This window comes from Lontra canadensis, unplaced genomic scaffold (assembly GCF_010015895.1).
Source record: "Lontra canadensis isolate GAN:19392208 unplaced genomic scaffold, GSC_riverotter_1.0 scaffold28, whole genome shotgun sequence".
Taxonomy (NCBI): Eukaryota; Metazoa; Chordata; class Mammalia; order Carnivora; family Mustelidae; genus Lontra; species Lontra canadensis.
The window spans coordinates 1,065,389-1,083,931 of NW_022631022.1; the positions used below are offsets into that span (position 1 = coordinate 1,065,389).

At 51.0% G+C, this 18,543-nt stretch overlaps 1 protein-coding gene across 1 annotated transcript in view; it reads left to right on the plus strand.

The window, feature by feature from the left end:
• Positions 1-18,543, plus strand: part of ITGA11 (integrin subunit alpha 11) — a 108,927-nt gene that overhangs the window by 41,073 nt on the left and 49,311 nt on the right. Inside the window, exons 3-5 of the mRNA XM_032864605.1 lie at positions 9,280-9,380; positions 13,980-14,071; positions 16,754-16,868. Coding sequence (XP_032720496.1) covers positions 9,280-9,380; positions 13,980-14,071; positions 16,754-16,868 — 308 coding nt within the window. The remainder of the gene's footprint in view (positions 1-9,279; positions 9,381-13,979; positions 14,072-16,753; positions 16,869-18,543) is intronic.

The window sequence follows — 18,543 nt, forward strand, 5'->3', positions numbered from 1 at the left end:
TGATGATGCTTGTCAGGCAGGCTCTGTGCCCGAGACGATGGGGGCCGGCTCCAGGACCCGCCTGCACAGTAACAGGCATGAGTTTTGTCCCCACTGACTACACTGCCCCACGTAGCTAGGCCTGCGGAGCCTTGTTTATTCATTAAGGCTATGAAAGGCCGCACCTCCAAGCTCTGTCCATACCCCCATCGAGCAGCCATTCTTCTGCTAGCCCTGTCGGTGGTAGGATCCACCATGGGAAAGACAGATCCACGGAAGAGGCCTGTCCTGAACTGTTTGGACAGGAGATTTCGGAATCCCGGCCCCCAGGCTGGGGGGGTCATCGGCTCTAGGTGTTCTGTCCCTTTGACCCCTAGGACTCTTCACCCCGTGGGAGGGGGCACAATCAGAGAAGGGTCAGAGTGGGCCCCAGGGCAAGGGGCCAGGGACCAGGTCTAAGTGTGACATTAATATATATTGACATGGAAAATTGTTCAACTGCAATAATTAAGTGAAAATAGTTCACTACATAACCGTATATGTAGAATATTCCATTTTCCAAATTTGCTCTATAAATACCTAGAAGGTTTTCTGCACCCATATTGCTAGCGGTGGCTATCTATAGAGAGCTGGGTGAAGAGGAAGGGGGAGGCCTTGCATATGATACTTTGCACAGTTCTTCACTATGAACTTCAGACAACAAGCATTTATCACTCATGTGTTAAAGTAGGTGTTTCTTATGTGTTTTCTTGTGACCAAAAGAAACAAAACAAATTAAAAAAAAAAAATTCCTGGACCATTCTGGGTCAGGTAAGAAGGGTGCCATGGTCATGATCCCCAGATGTAGTAAAAAATTCCTGGGACGCACGTGCTTTTACACATGTCTGCAAGACCTCACATCTGCTTCCTGCCTGAACACTTGGGAGCTTCTAAGAATAGATTCCTGGGCCCTGTCCCCTACCTGGTTGAACAAGAACCTTCTGGAGGTGAGGCCTAGGAACCTGCATGGGTAACTCCCCAGGTGACTCTGATGACCAGCAATGTCTGGGACCCACCACCCTCAAAACCCCAGTAGCCCAGGTGTGTTCAGTCCCATTCAGTAGAGAACACTGAAGCCCAGGGCAGTTAACAGCCTTATCTCAGGTGTTGTTTCCTCCAGTAGAGCTTGTTCCACTCTCCCGGCTGGATTAACAGGTTTTGGGAGACCAAAGAGGGCCTCTAGTCGGCCGTCCCAAATTGCAGCCATGGGATCACAGTCATTCCACTGAGCCAGGTGATTGACTAACTCATCTGACAATTGTATTTTGGGGACCTGACCTGTGCCAGGCACTCTCGTGGGTGCTGGGGTGTCTAGAGATGCAAACCTGGCCAACAAGGTCCTCACCCCCTTGCATCTCACATTTTACTGGGAGATAAGGATGATGAACAGGGGGCTCCCTGATCAGCAGGGTGTCTGCTTCTCCCTCTGCCTACCGCTCCCCCTGCTTGTGCTCTCTCTGTCAAAAAAAAAAAAAAAAAAAAGAAGATGATGATGAATGGAAGGGGAAGCATCTTCAAGGACACCTAGGTAGCTCAGTTGGTTGAACGCCCGACTCTTGGTTGGGGCTCAGGTCCTGATCTCATTGTCGTGAGATCGAACCCCATATCAGGCTCCATGCTAAGCCCAGAGTCTGATCGAGATTCTCTCTCTCTATCTCTCTATCTCTCTCTCTCTCCCTCTGCCCCTTTCTTTCACTCATGCTTGCTCTCTCTCTCTCGAATAAGTAAATAAATCTTAAAAACAAAAACAAAAACAACAACAAAAAAACAACGGCGTCTTCAGAGAGGGGGAAGCGCTAAAGAGAGTTAAGGCATGGTGGTGAGACAGGAGGGGCAGGTGGTCAGGAAAGGCTTCTTGGGGGAAGTGACCTTGGAGCTGAGCCCTAAGTGACAGACCCAGTTGTGCCACATTCAGAGCCACCCTGATAAAAAGGGGGGACGATCAGGCTCTCTGTTCCTCAGAGAGCCTGCTTTCTCCTCTCTCTCTGCCTGCCTCTGCCTACTTGTGATCTCTGTCTGTCGAATAAATAAATAAAACCTTAAAAAAAAAAGCGGGGGGGACGAGCAGGTGAGCATCAGGGAGCCAATACAGAGCTTCTGCCGGCAGAGTGAAGAGGGTGGGTTTTACTAGAATGGATTTGGGGCTTTGAGCCCAGCCAGGGTCGCAGGTTACCCTGTGTATTATGATTACATGGGTCAACATCCCCTGGAGGGCTTATTAATACGCAGATGCTGGCTTCCCCTTTTAGTTTCGATTCTGTGAGTTTGGGTGGGCGGGGCCTGGGGGGGGGCAAGATGTTGCATTTCTAACCAGCACCCAGGGAGGCTGATGCTGCTGGTCTGGGCACCACTGTGAGAACCACCGCGGTGTTGTCATGACCTATTAACCTGCCCGTGTCACTGGGTGAGCTCCTCTGGAGAGCTCCCAAAGGCAGGATGACCTCATGTGCATTGTTGTGCCCCCAGCGTTTGGCGCATTAGCAGGAGCTCAATAAACGCTCACGATTCATTGAATGAATGAAGGTGTGGATCACTGACAGCATCAGATTCATGTAAAACCCTTGGAATATAACAAGCATTATGTAGCTGTATTGGGGTTCCCCAGAGAAACAGAACCCATAGGATGTGTGTATGTGTGTGTGTGTGTACATACACATATCTATAAAGAGATTACAAGGAGTTGGTTCACATGACTATGGAGGCTGGCGAGTCCCGAGATCTGCAAGGTACATCAGCAAGCTAGAGGCTCCAAGGAGATGATGGGGTAGTTACAGGGTGAAGGCCAGCCGGCTGGAGACCTAGGAGAGCTGAAGTTTCCATTTGAGACTGAAAAGAAGAAAAAGCAATGTCCCAGTTCCAAGGCAGTCTGTTAGGAAGGAGTCTCTGTTACTGGCACTAGGGTCAGCCCTCTTGTTGTCTTCAGGCCTTCAACTGTTTGAACTAGGCCCACCCACATGAAGGAGGACAATCTTCTTTACTCAGTCTTTAGATTTGAATGTTCATCTCATCCCAGAACACACTCACAGATACACCCAGAATAATGTCTGACCAAAGATCTGGACTCCCCATAGTCCCGTCAAGTTGGCACATAATAAAATTAATCATCACAGTACATGTGTGTGTTTCAAATGCACACAAAGGAGTCCCACCTCTGATGGGGGTTGCACAGGAGCAGGGGGAGTTAGGGATATGCTGGCAAACAGAGGGGTCTTCATCTTCCTGGCCCCCAGAGGTTCAGATCTTGTCAGGTCTTTGAGCCACAAGCCCCTCCGACCAAACCAGGAAGACCAGCAGGTGTCCAGCGGGCTCTCCCTCCACACCCCACCCTCAGCACAGGGTTTGCTGCGCTCAGCACTTTCCCAGCCCCATCTTAAACACATTAGCCACCCTATTCATGTTGGCTGCAAGAGATTACATTTTCCATGGAGAGAGAGGGAGAGGAAAAACCTCACTGAAGGAATAGTCTCTCCTTTGTTCCCCTGAGCTCTCTGCTCCTTAAGTGGACCCCCCTCCCTGATGCCCCTATCTGATTTCAAGGAAGGAAAATGGAGCCAAGAAAGAAATGGAACAAAGGAGCTGGGTGGGTTTGAGTGGAGGAAGGGTGTTGGGAGAGAGGAACAGGTGAGGGAGGGAATGGGGTGATTGGGAGAGAAGGGGACACAGGGCCCCTGGGGGACTGGCTCATTTGGCTCCAGGGTGGGCAGCCCCTCTCCATGCTGGGCCTTCTGAACTCCATGCTGGCCACTCTTTCACAATGGTAGAAAGAGCACTGGACTTGGAGTCTCAGTGTCTCCCCACAGGCTTGTCACCTCACCTTCTGAGCCTCAGATACAAACTGTTCTTACAGTCTCAGAGCTGTTCTGGTGATCAAAATCAAGTGTAATTCAACGACACCAAAAGGGATTCATTAAAATGAAAAAAATAGTCGGTGATAGTCAGATGTCCTAGGATGCGAGGGCCAGGTCTTGTAGAGAGAGGCAAAGAGGCTGCCCGGGGAGAAGATGAAACCTCCATCCTGCCTTTTTCCTCAGCCGTCTCTTCTGACCTCGGGGCTCAGCACCTCCTCCAAGGGCATGCCCATGCAGTTTCGGAAGTTTCCTCTTTCTTTTCCCAAGCCTCTGATGGCCTTTTTGTGCCCATGGTTTCTGCTGACTCCATCTGTTGGGGAGCTAAGCTGTTCACACCTACCTCCCCAGACCCAGCCAGTAAAAGGCTGAGCTGCACCTAGAGCCCCAGCCCTTGTCCCCATGCTTTCCACCCTCCATGCTTTGGGGGACCATTGCCCTGGGAACCAGGATGCCATATACCAGTCCAGCTCTGCCACTGTCTGCTCTGAGACCTCAGATACAGAACTTCCCTGATCTGGCTTCTGATGACTCACTGTTAGGTCGTGAGGCTGACCCAAGGAACCTCTTGGTTTCCTCTCAGGTCTGATGGCCTGCCAGGCCAGTTACCAGGTAACCAGAAACACCTGGAGTGCGGGTCTCCCTATCTAAGTAGTTGTTGTAAGTGTGATGCACATAGAACAAAAGAATTTCTGTTCCAACAAGAGTGGGTCAGGGAACGGTTTTAAGCATTCAGCTAAACCACCAGAGAAATAATATACATGGTGTCTGTGAATCCACCCACCAACCATGACAAAGTAAGGATATGCCCCAGATGGAGCATGAACTGAGGGGTAGGAATCTGCTCCTCTCTCATTGGTCTTGGATGTCAGGTTCCTCTTATAGCATGGCAATATATGGAATTTCTATGGGTAATTTTAACTATGTGGGTTTTTTGGCCTTACACACTGTAGTTAGATGTCTGTGGTTACAAATATCTGCAAACTCAACCCAAACAGGCTTATATGGTAAAAAGTAGTTATTGCTTATATATCTGAAAAGTCCAGCAGCAAACCTAGCTTCAGGTAGAGTTTGATCCAGGGGCTTACAGTATCATCAGGACTTCAGCCCCTTCTCTTAATGCTTCTCTCAGCCCTCCTCCTTTCCATGCATCAGCTCACAACTCTCATTGCCACAAGGTGGCTGCTGGCAGTTCCATGGCTTACATCTACATATGGCATCTGGAGAAAAGGAACTACTTTGGTCCCTGAGTCCCAAGCAGAAGTCCTGAGATTCACTCTGATAAGGATGACACTGACTTAATCACTGCAGCAGGGGATAAACTTGGCCTTGCCTGAGGTATGTGCTCAGTCCTTAGAACTGGGAATGGAGCTAGATTCCCTGGATCCCCGAGCAAAAATGAGGACTGTGGGAAGAGAGACATGGGAACCAAGGAAGCAAGCAACACTGACTAAATGGAAGGTGGGTCACTCCTTTGCACAGAAAATACTCCATTTCTCAGTAACACTTTTTCTGGGCACTGAACTTGGGGCTCCTCTTAGGTCAGAGGCAAAGCTGAAAGCTCCTGAAACTGCTACTGCAGCTCTGGACCATCAGCCAGAATGTCAGATCAGCCGATAGATACCTCTTTACTGAGGGCCTTCCAGGCCACCACCCAGTGCTAGTCCTGGCAGCAAGGCCAGACGAGGACATGTCAGCCCTCAAGGAATTATGACACTGAAATCCCTCCTGCAGCAGGCAGCAGGGATTACATACTAGTTCATGTGAGAAAGCCTGGGGGTAATCAGGGAGGGCTTCCTGGAGTAGGTGGGAATTTTGCCGAACTCAAATGAAAATTTTGCTGGAACGATGGTGTCCGGGGTAGGATGTGCACACCACCGGGCATGGGCAGGACAGTATACTTGGGGCACAGAAATAAAATAATTCAAGTTCTGTTTAAATTTATATTTTATCTGAAAAAAAAAACATTACTGATCTTTAAGATACAGACTAACAGTTTCACACAGGTGTAATTGACATGTAAATTTATACACACTGGAGGTACATGTTACCTTTTTTTCTGATAGGAACATGCATTTGAAAAGGTTCAGAGATTGAAATTGCCTTGAAGGATGGAGCCAAGGATAAGGGGAGGTCAGGATGAGCTCCCAGGGGGCCCTGTTGGAGAGGGTGTGAGTTACAGAGCCAGGGCCCCGTCTTAGCCTGTGACCTGCTGGGAGCCAAGGAGCCCCACCCCCAGCGGGGCCACCACACCTGCCTTCCTCAGGTGGCCCTCTTTCTGGGGAGCTCCTCCCTTGGCAAGGCCCTGCTTCTCTAGAGGACAGCCACCAGGGAGGTGTCTGCCAGGGCTGGGGCCGAAGCCTGCCTCCAGTTCTCCCATCTGCAGCAGCCCGGCTCCCAGAAGAATGCTGGGAGCCCACAGCCAATGAGTCACAGCACACTGCGTATGGAAAGGGCCCGATGCTCGCCATGACCTTTGGGGTTTGTCTTCCCGTCTGGTGCCCACACCACAGGGATTGGTGTCCTGCCCCCAGAGACACAGCAGGCCCGAGGCTGCAGATGGCTATATAAGGGGACGGCCAGGGCTGCCAGACCCAGAAGCCATTTGGCTGGTCTCGGTGGTGACGCAAACATTTTCCCTGGGCTTGGGCAGTTACCCCCTCACAGTGAGATTGAATCATATCCTCAAAACCTCAAGCCTGACAGGCACACGTAACGCCAAGCCTCGAGAGTGGTAAAGAAGGCTGACCCAGGCCCTCACTGCATGGCAAAGAAATATTTGGGACAACACAGACAAAGCTGTCCCAGGAGAATTGGTCCCAGCTCTGCCATAGACAAACTGGGGGGTCTGGGTCAGCCTCCCTCCTGGGGGTCTCATCTTCTGCATCTGTAATATGGGGACAGTATACCCTGTCCCATCACCTCTTGAGATGCCAGTGTCCCTCCAGGGAAATGAGGTCTGGAGAATGGACATGCGATGTAGGGGTTGGCCCATGACCTTAGTCTTTCTGCATAGGTTACTTCAATGTAGCACCTCTATTTCTTGAGGACTTTTGACATCTGTGACTTCGCACAGAGATAGTATGGGGATTGTTAACCCCATTTCACAGCCAAGAAAACCATGGTCTGGAAAGTTCAATGACCTTCAAGACCACACAGCAAGCTAGAGTCCAGATGAGCCCCTACAATCTCAACCCAAAGGCCTCTCCCTGTACTGGGAGCTTTACCCAATAGGCCCCCAACAGAGGCCTCAAAGTTCCAATCCATAAAATGGGCAGAGTTGTGAGGATCTGCCTTGTCAGGATGCTGGGGTGTTTTCTAGAAGACACATGGAGATAGCTTGTCTAGCAGATGGCCCTGGGTTTTCTGATGTAGAGTGTGCTGAGCCTAGTTCTCCCGGAGGCGCCCTCCGAGGTATTCCTCAAAGTCACTCTTTCCAGCAAGCACTCACTATCAGGTGGTGGGGCCCTGGAGGGAAGTCTGAGTCACATATCAGGTTGACCTTGAAAACTGGAGCAGCCAGAAAAGCAAACCCAGAGCCCAGGCCTCACTTACTGATAGATAGCTCCCTCCCTCCTGCTCTCCCTCCCTCTCTCTTTCTCTCTGTTTCTCTCTCCCTCTGGCCATCCTTCCCTCTCTCTCTCCATCCTTCGTTTCCTCCCTCCCTCCTTCTTTCATCCCTCCATCCCTGGCTCTCTTTCCTTCACTCCCTCCCTGTCTCTCTCTCTCTCTCCCTCCCTCACTCACTCTCTACCTCTCTCTTTCCTTCCTTCCCTCCCTCTCTGTCTCTCTGTGTATCTCTGTCTCTCCCTCTCTCTCCCCAACCCCCTTGCTAGAAAGAATGCAACAGCCTTGACCACACAATCACTCACAGAATTAAGTAGCCAAAAATCACGTCGTCTAGACAAACAGATTTTATGGGTCCAATTAATTCCTGCTGGTCAAAAATAGGCAGGCTTAATTAGAGGATATATTTAGAATCTGTCATTATCTGGTTCCCAGGGGAGAAAGCTCAGCTCTTATTTCATAAACTCTAATTTCAAACAGAGCTCTGTTAACCTTCTCCTTCAGACCTATTGTGCTTCCCTGACAGCAGTGAGAAGTGGACCAGAGTTGGGTCCGGGGGAATTGGACCACAGGAAGCCACTGGAGTCCCAGGTAGCCTGAACCTCCAAGTCTGTCCCCTCTCAGCCATCAGAAGTCAGAAGACACGATGGCTTCTTTGGGCAGTGTCACCAGGGATGGGGAGCTATGGGGAAAGCAGGCATCCAGAGAGGTCTTTATGTCCCACTGTCTCCCCTGTCCCTGCTCCCCAAGCTCCACTGTTGTCTGCTGCCTGTGCCTTAGGGCCTGGGAGGCCTCTAGGGCGCTGTGAGCTCTGGCACCTTCTGTCCCTGCCAGGGCTTCATTCTTGAGTCAGGCCTGAGCAGAGGAGGTGGTCGCTGGCTGAGAGCAGCACTGGAGGCCCAGAGGGTTCCAGGCATCTAAAATCAAAGTGTGGGCCAGGCTGTGTTCCCCTGCAGGATCTAGGAGAGACTCTTTCCTTGCCTCTCTTAACTTCCATTTGGCTCAGCATTCCTTGTTTTGTGGCTGAGTCCCTCCTAGCTCTGCTTCCATCTGTACACGGTCTTCATCTCTCTCTGGGTCTCTTCTGTGTTTAGCCTACGAGGACACCCAGTCATTGGACTTAGGGCCACCTGTGTTATCTAGAATAACTTCGTTTCAAGATCCCTTATTATAACTGCTAAGACCCTCTTTCCAAGTAAGGTCACAAAGGCATAAGCTCAAGGCAGAAGCCCCAGCTGAGGGCCTTGCCCACCTTGTGCAAAGATTTAGTCATTCACTCATGGCTCTGGAGGCAGCCATGAGTGACCACTAGGCACCATGCCCCAGTCCTTGGGTCCCCAGCGGAAAGACTGTCACGTATGGTGAGGAATGAGGCCCTCCACAAGTCATAACACTTGGCCAAGACTCTGGCTCCAAAACCATCATTCCTCTGCCTGAATGACCACCATTACCACCGTCCCTTTATTTGACAAACTCATAAACATCCGTTAAGACCCAGCCCAAGCACACCTCCTCCATGATGTCTGCCCTGCTCTCTTCTCCCAGGGACTAACTTCCATCTCGTTTGCAGCAGGGCCCATATAGTCTTCATCTCTGTATCTCTAGATCCTGGCAAGGGCCTGGAGTAGGTCACAGGCCCCATGACTTCATACCGAATGCCCGGCATCCCTCTCTCTGGGAAACAAATGTCTGAGCTGGAAGGTCTGCACACAGCTGCCCCTCAGGATTTCCTCCTGCCTTCCTTACCCCATCTTCCCCTCAGTACCACCCTCCCTGTTCCATCCTCTGCCAGGAAGAAGCCAAGAAGCCCCTCCTCCAACATCTTTACATGTCTTCTTTTCCTTCCCAGGCTGGTCGTGGGTGCTCCATTGGAAACCAATGGCCACCAGAAGACAGGAGATGTGTACAAGTGTCCGGTGACCCACGGGAACTGCACCAAGCTCAACCTGGGTAACGTGAGCCTCTGGTCTCCCCACAGTGAGGCCAACCGCCATCTAGGGCAGGACCTGCTTTAAAGTGCATCTGTGCCCACAGTCATGCTGGCTTCTCCCAGCCACCCTGGGGTCGCTGCCCCCATTCGACAGATGAGCAAGCCGAGGCCAGAGAGAGGAAGCCACTTTCCCAGAGTCACACCAGCTTGTCTGGGGCCAGCCAGGATTCAAACCTCGGCCTCTGTTGCTCTTTCCAATTCCTCCACTGCCCGTGAATGTGAGGCTTTCTCTCCCAGCAGGAAAAAAACATTCCCTGTCTTCTTTCCAGTTTTGAAGCAATAACAATGGCTAATATTCATATATCTTTTATAATGTTAGCCATGTGCCAGGCACTAGTTTAAGCATTTTTAGAGATTTTGACTCATTTAATCCCCTCCACGACCATTCAAGATTTTAGGTAACAAAGGAGGGAATGGCAGCAGGGAGAGGTGAGGGGACCTGTCGAGAGTCACTAGCTAAGCAGTAGTGAGGCCGGGGTTCCAATCCAGGCAGCCCACTGCCACCCCGCAGTCAGTGAGCAGCACGGCCTTTCTGGAAATAAAGGCCCTGTCCTCACCCAAGAGCTCCGCAGAATCTGTGGGTGCAAGTGTGTGTGTGCACATACCTGGGCATCTGTGAAAACGTACACGCTAACCGTCTGACACACTTCCACCTTGTGCTAAACACCCGACCATGGCTGGGCCATCACGTGCTTTCCAAAGGGAGCGAAATCTCCATTTGGGCTGGGATGCTGCTGTCTCAGCCTTGCCCCAGAGCCAGGACCCTTGGCCTCCCTGCCTTCTAGGAAGGCCACCTCTGCCCTCCAGCAGCCGCGTGGTGGGGCTCCCTGGAGAGATGAAGCTGGCGGAGCCTGGTTGGGGAGGCAGCAGAGCTTCAAGAGATAAGCAGATGAACGGAAAGGTCGGCATCAAAGAGAAAGCCCAAGAACCCAGATCCCCAGGGCGGCCAGCTGTCCCATCACATGGACACTCCCGCTGTCCACATCTGCGTCAGCACTGTGGGTGGGAAGTTCAAATCCCAGCACAGCCGGGGCCCAGACTTCAGTAAGGAAACAGTCTAGGGGGAGGTGGGAGCCTCATTGGTGGCTCACAGAACCCAGTCATCACCACCCTGAAGGCACAGTCTTCTGGAACAAGTCAAGCTGGGTGTCTTCTTCCAGCTGGACAGTTTCTTTGCTGTGTGTCCATAGGGAGCTCACATCCTCTCTCTGAGCCTCTGTTCACTCATGTGTGAAGTGAGGAGGGTGGACTCGAAGACCCTAGGATCCATTCCAGGTCTAATAGGTTCCCAAACTTAACTAAGAGCCTAGTATGTGCCAGGCACTATCCTAGTGCTGGGGGATACAGCAGGGCACAAGAAGCCAAGGGCTCTGCTGGGAGAGGACAGTAAGCAAGCAGATAAACTAGAAAGCAGGTAGAGATAGACAGGCATAATGCTATAGGTGAGGGTAAATGTTGTGTGATCAACCCCAGTGCTATGAGAAGAGAGACTGGGTGGGGAGGAAGTGGGGAGCAGATTGTACTTTAGCAAGGTGGTCAGGGGAGGCCTCTTTAAGTAGGTAACATTCAAGCAAAAGTCTGATGGCAAGGAGTCAGGTGGGGCCAGAGCATGCCAGGCAGTGGGAGAGCACATGCAAAGGCCCTGAGGTGGGAATGAGCTTACTCTGTTGGAGGGCAGAAAGAGGGGCCATGTAGCTGGTTCAGAGGGAGCAAGGAAGCGGGCGGCAGGTATAAGCACTGGGCTCAGGACTAAGGCCACTGAGAGAAGCTCCTGATCCAGGTGGGGACATAGACATGTGAACTCATCATTTAATTTCCTCTACTGCTCTGATTTCCAGTGTGGATCCTATTTCCTTCCAAAGGAGGAGGAGCGCCTGCTGGCAGTGAGAGCCATGAAGCCCTCAGACCCTGGAAAACATTCCCGAACTGGGGCATATGCTGGGAGGTAGTGGGCAGCAAAGTGAGTCAGGGCAGAGGAAAAGAACTGATCAGGAAGCCCTTCATTTGAAGAGTGTTTCTTTCCCTCCCACTGAGGAGAAAGTGTAGGGCAGGAAGACCATCTGTCGGTTTATCCCCACAGTGGAAAACGCAAGGCTGGGAAACCTGACTCCTGGGTTTTCCTATGGCTTTTCCAGGCTGTGAGCCTCGCCAAGCCAGGAATGTTCTTTCTTCTCTCTCCAGGGAAGGCTAAATGGGTGGCAGAAATTCACAACTCAGTGTGAAAAAGCCTGTCACTGGTGCTATCTTCCCGACACCTGGTTGAAGTCAGGGGTTTCATGAAGGGCAGAGGCTCAGGCAGAGGATGTGATTCTGGAAGGCAGACTCCATGTGAGGAAGCACTTGTGCCCCACAGTCCTCAAACAGACCAACCAAGGGGCACCTGGGTGGCTCAGTGGGTTAAAGCCTCTGTCTTTGGTTCAGCTCGTGATCCCAGGGTTCTGGAATTGAGCCCCGCATCGGGCTCTCTGCTCAGCAGGGAGCCTGCTTCCTCCTCTCTCTCTGCCTGCCTCTGCCTACTTGTGATCTCCGTCTGTCAAATAAATAAATAAAATCTTAAAAAAAAAAAAAAAAGAAAGAAAACAGACCAACCAAGAAAGATACTAGTCTCTCCTGCTCACAGAGGGGCAGACTGAATCAAAAAGAGGGTAATGATTACCCCAAGTCCACAAGGCCTGTACACAACAGGGTGTGAGCTCGAGTCTCCCCTACCATGCTCATCTACTTCCAGGTCAGCAGTCTGACTAAGGACTTTGGTGACTGAGACCAGGGGGAATTAGATGGTGCATGGTGAGGTGAGGTGAGGTGAGGTGAGGTAAGCTGAGGTGAGGTTAGATGGGTGAGGTGAGCTGAGGGGAAGTGAGGTGAGGTTAGATGGGGTGAGGTGAGGTGAGGTGAAGTGAGCTGTGGTGGAGTGAGGTGGGGTGGGGTAAGGTGAGGTGAGGTGAGGTGAGGTAAGGTGGGGTGAGGTGAGGTGAGGTGGGGTGGGGTGGGGGCGTGACCCTGACACAGCGGAGGGCAGAACTCCCCAAGCTGCTGAAGGGTGGAGGTTGCCCAGTCAGGGCTTGCTTAGAGCTTCCTCTCCAGATTTCTCTCTGCCACCCCACTGCCACCACTGCCCTGCCATCAGACAGGACAGCTTGGGAAGGAATGGTGCATAGCCTGGACTAAAGTCCCCACTCTCTCATCTACCAGCAATTGACCTCCTAGAAGAAGTCACTAACCTTCTCTGCATCTCCATTTTCTCATCTGTGAAATGGAAATGTTGACTCCTGGGCCTCCCAAGACCAAGAGGGGGTCCTGGGAGGGCAATGTGGGTAGTACGTTGTAAATGATATAGGCATTATGAAAACACAGGGTTATTACTGTTCTTTTCTCTCCGGCTTCTCTGGACAGACAAAACAAAACAATCCCAGTCACTCACAATCTCCAGCCAAGAGGGGCTGGATTTCAAAAGGAGTCTTACTACCAACTGAGGGAACCCAGAAAGAAAAAACAGCCAACGCAGCTGCCCCACCCCCTGCCCACAGCACAGTGAGGCGTCGAAGCTCCAGCCTCTGCTAATGCCCAGCTCCAGGCCCCCCTCGTCAAACTGACAGCCTCCACCAAAGCTAAATGCGAACTGTTCTCAGTGGAGGTCACCCAAGTCCTTGGAAGTTGACAGGGAAGGCATCTGCTCGCGCTTCACAGTACGGGAAGATTGACCTGCTCTCCATTTAAAGAAATGCCCAGCTCACTTCCCCCCAAAACTCTACCCCCTGCCACATGCCCACACACATGTGTACACCCCAACACACATCCATCGACACATCAGCACTGGGGAGGTCAAGCTTGTCTCCTTCCCTTCAGCAGCCTGGTGCGATGATTTCGTCAGACCTTCACAGAATTTTTTGAGCAATTCTAATGTGCCCCAGCCCAGTCCCAACACTCAGTTGGCTGCTGGTAGTCCGGCTCCTAATCAGCTCTCTTGGCAGCCCACCACAGAACGACATTCTTGCAAGACCTCACACATCTGTAGAGAGCTCTTGCTGCCCCGTGAGAGAATCGGTTATCGCATGTCCATTTATCAGATGAACAGATAGGTCACGAGGAGGACATGGACTGCTAAGTTTTGATGGCAGACTGGCTTGAAGGAAAATGTGGAGGGCACGCTGCCCAGAGGAAGCCAGCCTAAGTCGGGTGCTCTGGAAGAGGCAGGACGGGACACATGAGGAATGCTAGGGACCGGTCAGATGTCTGGAGGGAAACGCTGGACTGGGCAATGCTCAGCGAGTGCTTACTGTGTGACCTTGAGCAGGTTGCTTGGCCTCTCTGAGACTCAGTTTCTTCATCTCACAGGGAATTGTGAGGAAATAATAGGACCATGTCTGGGCAAGACCTTAGGATAGCATGAAGGGCTGCCTGGACGTGCAGGCGAACAAGGGCTCCAGAGGGGCAGGGAGAATCAGGGAGGGCTCCTTCTGGCCCTGACCCTGGACAGGCACACCTTGGGGCTGACAGCAGCAGCAGGCTCTGGGCTGGGGGGTACAGGGCTCCTGGCTAAGTTTCTCCTTCCACCCCAGGAAGGGTCACTCTATCCAACGTGTCTGAGCGGAAGGACAACATGCGCCTCGGCCTAAGCCTGGCCACCAACCCCAAGGACAACAGCTTCCTGGTAAGAGCCACCCACCTCACCCTCTCTCCACATCCCTGCCCCTCTTACCCATCCCCAAGACCCTCTGCTTGGGGCCAGGAGAGGCAGGGGGTGTTACTCTCTCCTTATACACTCTCACTCTGTCCACACGCTCAGGGAACAGCTCTGCCTCTGATTCCTGCCTGTACCATTCTGCCAGCATGCCCTCAGCTTTTGAGAGGGACAGCCCTGGCAAGAGACCATACTGAGCTCTTTGTGTGCATACCTTGGGATGTGGGATGGACAGCCTGAAAGGAACAGGAAGCAAGATGGCCAGCAGTGTGAAGGGGGTTCAGCCCTCCTTCTGGAGAGCCAAATTTTTGAGGCAGGGGGCCGAATCTCTGCTCCAGGTTCGCTCAAAGAACCAGGACACACCACACACCCTAGGAAGTGTCTGAAGGGAAGCCATAAATGAGAGAACACGGATTTATGACAACTTGGGGAAGAGATACAGAACAACGGGCCCCCCAGACTGCACAGGTTTAGATGGGAAGGCTTCTTGGGGGAGGTTTTTGATTTGTTTTTTGAGAAGAGACAAGGGTCTTAGCAGGGAAGAAAGAAGAGAAGGTACCTGTGCTGAAGAGGCAGCTATGTGCTGAGCCCAATGCCGGCCACGGGGTTCAGCAGTCAACAGAGCACCTGCCCGCTGGAGCTTCCGTTCTGGTGGGGGGAGAGCTGATAAGCCAATGAGTAGTGTAAACCTGATGTTGGGGCAGGAAGGCCAGTCATCAGAGGTCCCTGCACCCTGCCCAGGCAAGTGCTCCCCAACTTTGCACACAGTCAGCAAGGGTGGGTGGCCTCGTGGCAGGCACTGCTGCTCCTTGCCATCATGGGTTGGGCAATGCTGGAGATTCAAAACAGGATCCTGCTGGGACAGATAGTTCTAGAAACAGCTACAGAAGAGCATTTCAGAGAAACATTACCCCAGAAAGCCCAATAAAATGACCCACTCGTTTTAAGATGGGAGGGCTTGTGTCGCTCTCTGTTCTTGTCCAACAATACGTTTCTGTAAACAGATGGGACATTCAGGGTGTGGAGCACCAGACACCAGAACAACAAGATGAGTGGGATGCTCAGGGGCTGTGGAGAGCAGAGTGGGTCTGCCAGGGAAAGTTCAGAGGTACCTCGGATGTGGTCAGCCCACATCCCTTCACCATCTCAACCAAGGGTACACAGGACACTGGGTCTTGTCCACACACAGACCTGTCAGGGGCTTTGTTGCTACTCCCTTTTCCTTCTGAGGCTCCTTATCATGTTCCTACCAAATTGATTTCATCTACTTCACGAGGCGGATGAAGGCCCAAGAAGGAGGGTGTGACGCACCCTCTGGGGCTTCTGTGGGTGGGTTAAGTCCCTGGTTTACAAATGGCAACTTTCATTCACTTATTAACCCATCCATTCATCCATTCACTCATCAGCCCATCCCCCAACCAATTGTTTATCTCTCCATTCATCTGTTCATCCATCCATTCGCTCATCCTTCCGTCCATCCCTTCCTATACCCATCCATCATCCATTATCCATCATCCATCCATCCATCCCATTTCCGTCATTCATTCACCCACTCATCCAACTATCATCTATCCACCTATCCATCCAGCTACCATCTATCAGTCTAGCCACCCATCCATCCTCCATCCTTCTACCCACCCACTCATCCATCCATCATCTGTCCAACTATCCATCCAGTCTATACCCACCCATCTATCCATCCGTCATCTATCCATCTCTCCATCCATCCATCATCATCTATCTGTCTATCCCTCCAGCTAACATCCATCATCCATCCTCCTTTATTCTCCCTTCTACTTCCAGAAAAAATTTACTGCACATCCATCATCCACCCTCCTTTATTCTCCCCTCTACTTCCAGAAAAAATTTTACTGGAGCTTCAATAAAGGACAGAGATAAAACAAAACCCTTAAAGTCTGGCTGAAAAAAGAAAGCTGATTAAAGAAAGGAATTAGAAATGGAATAATTATTTTTCCAAACCAAAGGAAATTACAGCACAAAATTTAATCCCGGGTTTCCTGGCAGCAGGACAAAAATGGAGGCATGGGGCCAGGCTTTTTTTTTTTTTTTAATGACCCTGACCCTGAGGGGACTCATCACTCAGTCTTTAAATGAGAAGCTGACATCAATGTGTTTGGTAGCAAATTTCAGAGAAGGAGCAGAAACATTCTTTTTTCTTTCCCCAGTAAAATGGATGGGCATGTTGTTGGGACCCAGTCCTGGAAGTTTTCCCAGTAAAGACCTTCAGGAGACCTCTTCAGACAGAGAGGCTCTTCTAGTGACCTTGAAGGGTCCACTCCCATGGGTGATGCTGTGTGGTGGGTGGGGTGGGCAGGAAGAGTGAAGGAGAGTCACAACTCTAGATGATGGGATAGAGAATGGGACCCTTGAAAAATACAACAAAGGAGGACTCTACCATTCGTTTTTCTCCATTCCATCTGAAACCAAGGGAACTAGAAAACATTAGAGCAAGAAAGAATTCAGTTAGACTCCAGAAAACTCTCTAAATCCTTCAAGTACCAATCCTCAAATAAAGGATGTCTGTCCGGGGTTATGGAGGTTGAGCTCAGCCAAAGGCTGTTAGGCCTGGACCCTCTGGAGATGCCCCCTGCCCCCCACCACCTGACTAGGGGTCTTCACTGTGCTTCGCAGGCCTGCAGCCCCCTCTGGTCTCACGAGTGTGGGAGTTCCTACTACACCACAGGAATGTGTTCGAGAGTCAACTCCAACTTCAGGTTCTCCAAGACGGTGGCCCCAGCCCTCCAAAGTAAGTAGCTTCAAATCTGCAGACCCATGCTGCGTGGCCGACAGTTAGTCATGGAAGGCTCTGAAATATCCCTGGTAACGGTCCCCTCTAACTGGTGTTCCTGGATATCAGGAAGCTCTACCCAACTTGCCCAGAGCCTCATGGAACACAAAACCTCCCACTCACTCCCCATCCGCCAAGAAAATCTGGAGGAATAATGTTCAGACTTTGTCTCCTGCAAGCCCAGACTACTTGGCTCTGAGCCTCACTATTTCCTCTGGGCTGAATACCATCCCCCAAGCAGCTGCTAACCCAGTTTATTGAGGGTGAGGGGATTAGCACCTCTGGCAAGCAGCAGCCTCCCTCCAAACAACGTGGCCCAATCAGAGATGGAAAGACGGTGCTTGGGGGCTGGGGGAGGGTGGGGAGGAAGCATCAGCACAGCAGGGGCTGCAGAGTGGTCCTTTTAAGGGTAAGGAAGAGGTGTTGATTCTGTGCTCACAAAGTGGCCAAAGGAAAGGCAGAGCTGTGGCTGGCAAGTCCGGTCACATGAAGTGTGAATGGGGAACCTCACCCCAGGCCAACAAATGACCATCTACCGGCCTGTCAGTGTGCTGGGAGTTTATCCGACTCAGATCCCAGGGCACTGCCCACCGGAGGCTCTAACTCTAGGTCTGGAACAAGCCCCAGGGTGTGCATACGCCTGAGTGAGTGAGAATGTGTGTATGTGTGTTCACCAGAGTGTGTGTTCCATCCTGCTTAGGAACCCCAGCTCTAACTCAAAGTTCTTCCCAAGATGCTTCAAAAAAAAAAAAAAAAAAGGTGAAATCACAAGAATCAGCAATAAGAAATGCATTCTAATAATAAAGATGGCTTAAAAATCAAAGAAACCTGGTTCCTACCCCTAGATTAGGAATTCCCCCTAAATAAGGAGTTTCTGTCTCTGTCAAGTCCATGGCCGCCCATACCACACAGATGGCCACAGGCATTAAGCTAAACCAGACTGGAAAAGGACAAAGCTGTCCGGCTCTGGGAGCCCAGAAGAAATGGGCCATCATGCGCTGCCCACAGTGGCAGGTGGAGTGAGAGTGTCCGAATTCAAAGCCGCCACCTTTCGTCTCTGGTGAGCCCTGACTCCAGCCCTTCAGGATGCAGGAGTTACTGGAATGGTTAGCACTCAGAAGCCTCCTGCCATGTTGCCATAAAGTAGACTTTACAATAGCATGAAGATTCTCCAGTAGAAATCAACAGGTACCCAATATTTCGATATGATATAATCTAATATAGTATGTATCTATCCTATCATATTGGGCCATCAATTTCAAAGTAACTGCAACCACTCACCAATAGAAATAAGTTACTTAGATTTTAAAGGAAGCTTTTTGCATTTGTTATAGTACCAGTGTTTCTTTGTTGATTTTTATTTTATTGATATTTATTTTTTTAATTTTATTTTTATTTTAACTCAGTATTCATATTAAAACATATAAAGAAGGGGCGCCCAGGTGGCTCAGTGGGTTAAAGCCTCTGCTTTCGGCTCAGGTCATGATCCCAGGGTCCTGGGATCGAGCCCCACATTGGGCTCTCTGCTCAGCAGGGAGCCTGCTTCCTCATCTCTCTCTGCCTGCCTCTGTGTCTACTTGTGATCTCTGTCTGTCAAATCAATAAAATCTTAAAAAAAAATTAAAAGTTGTAT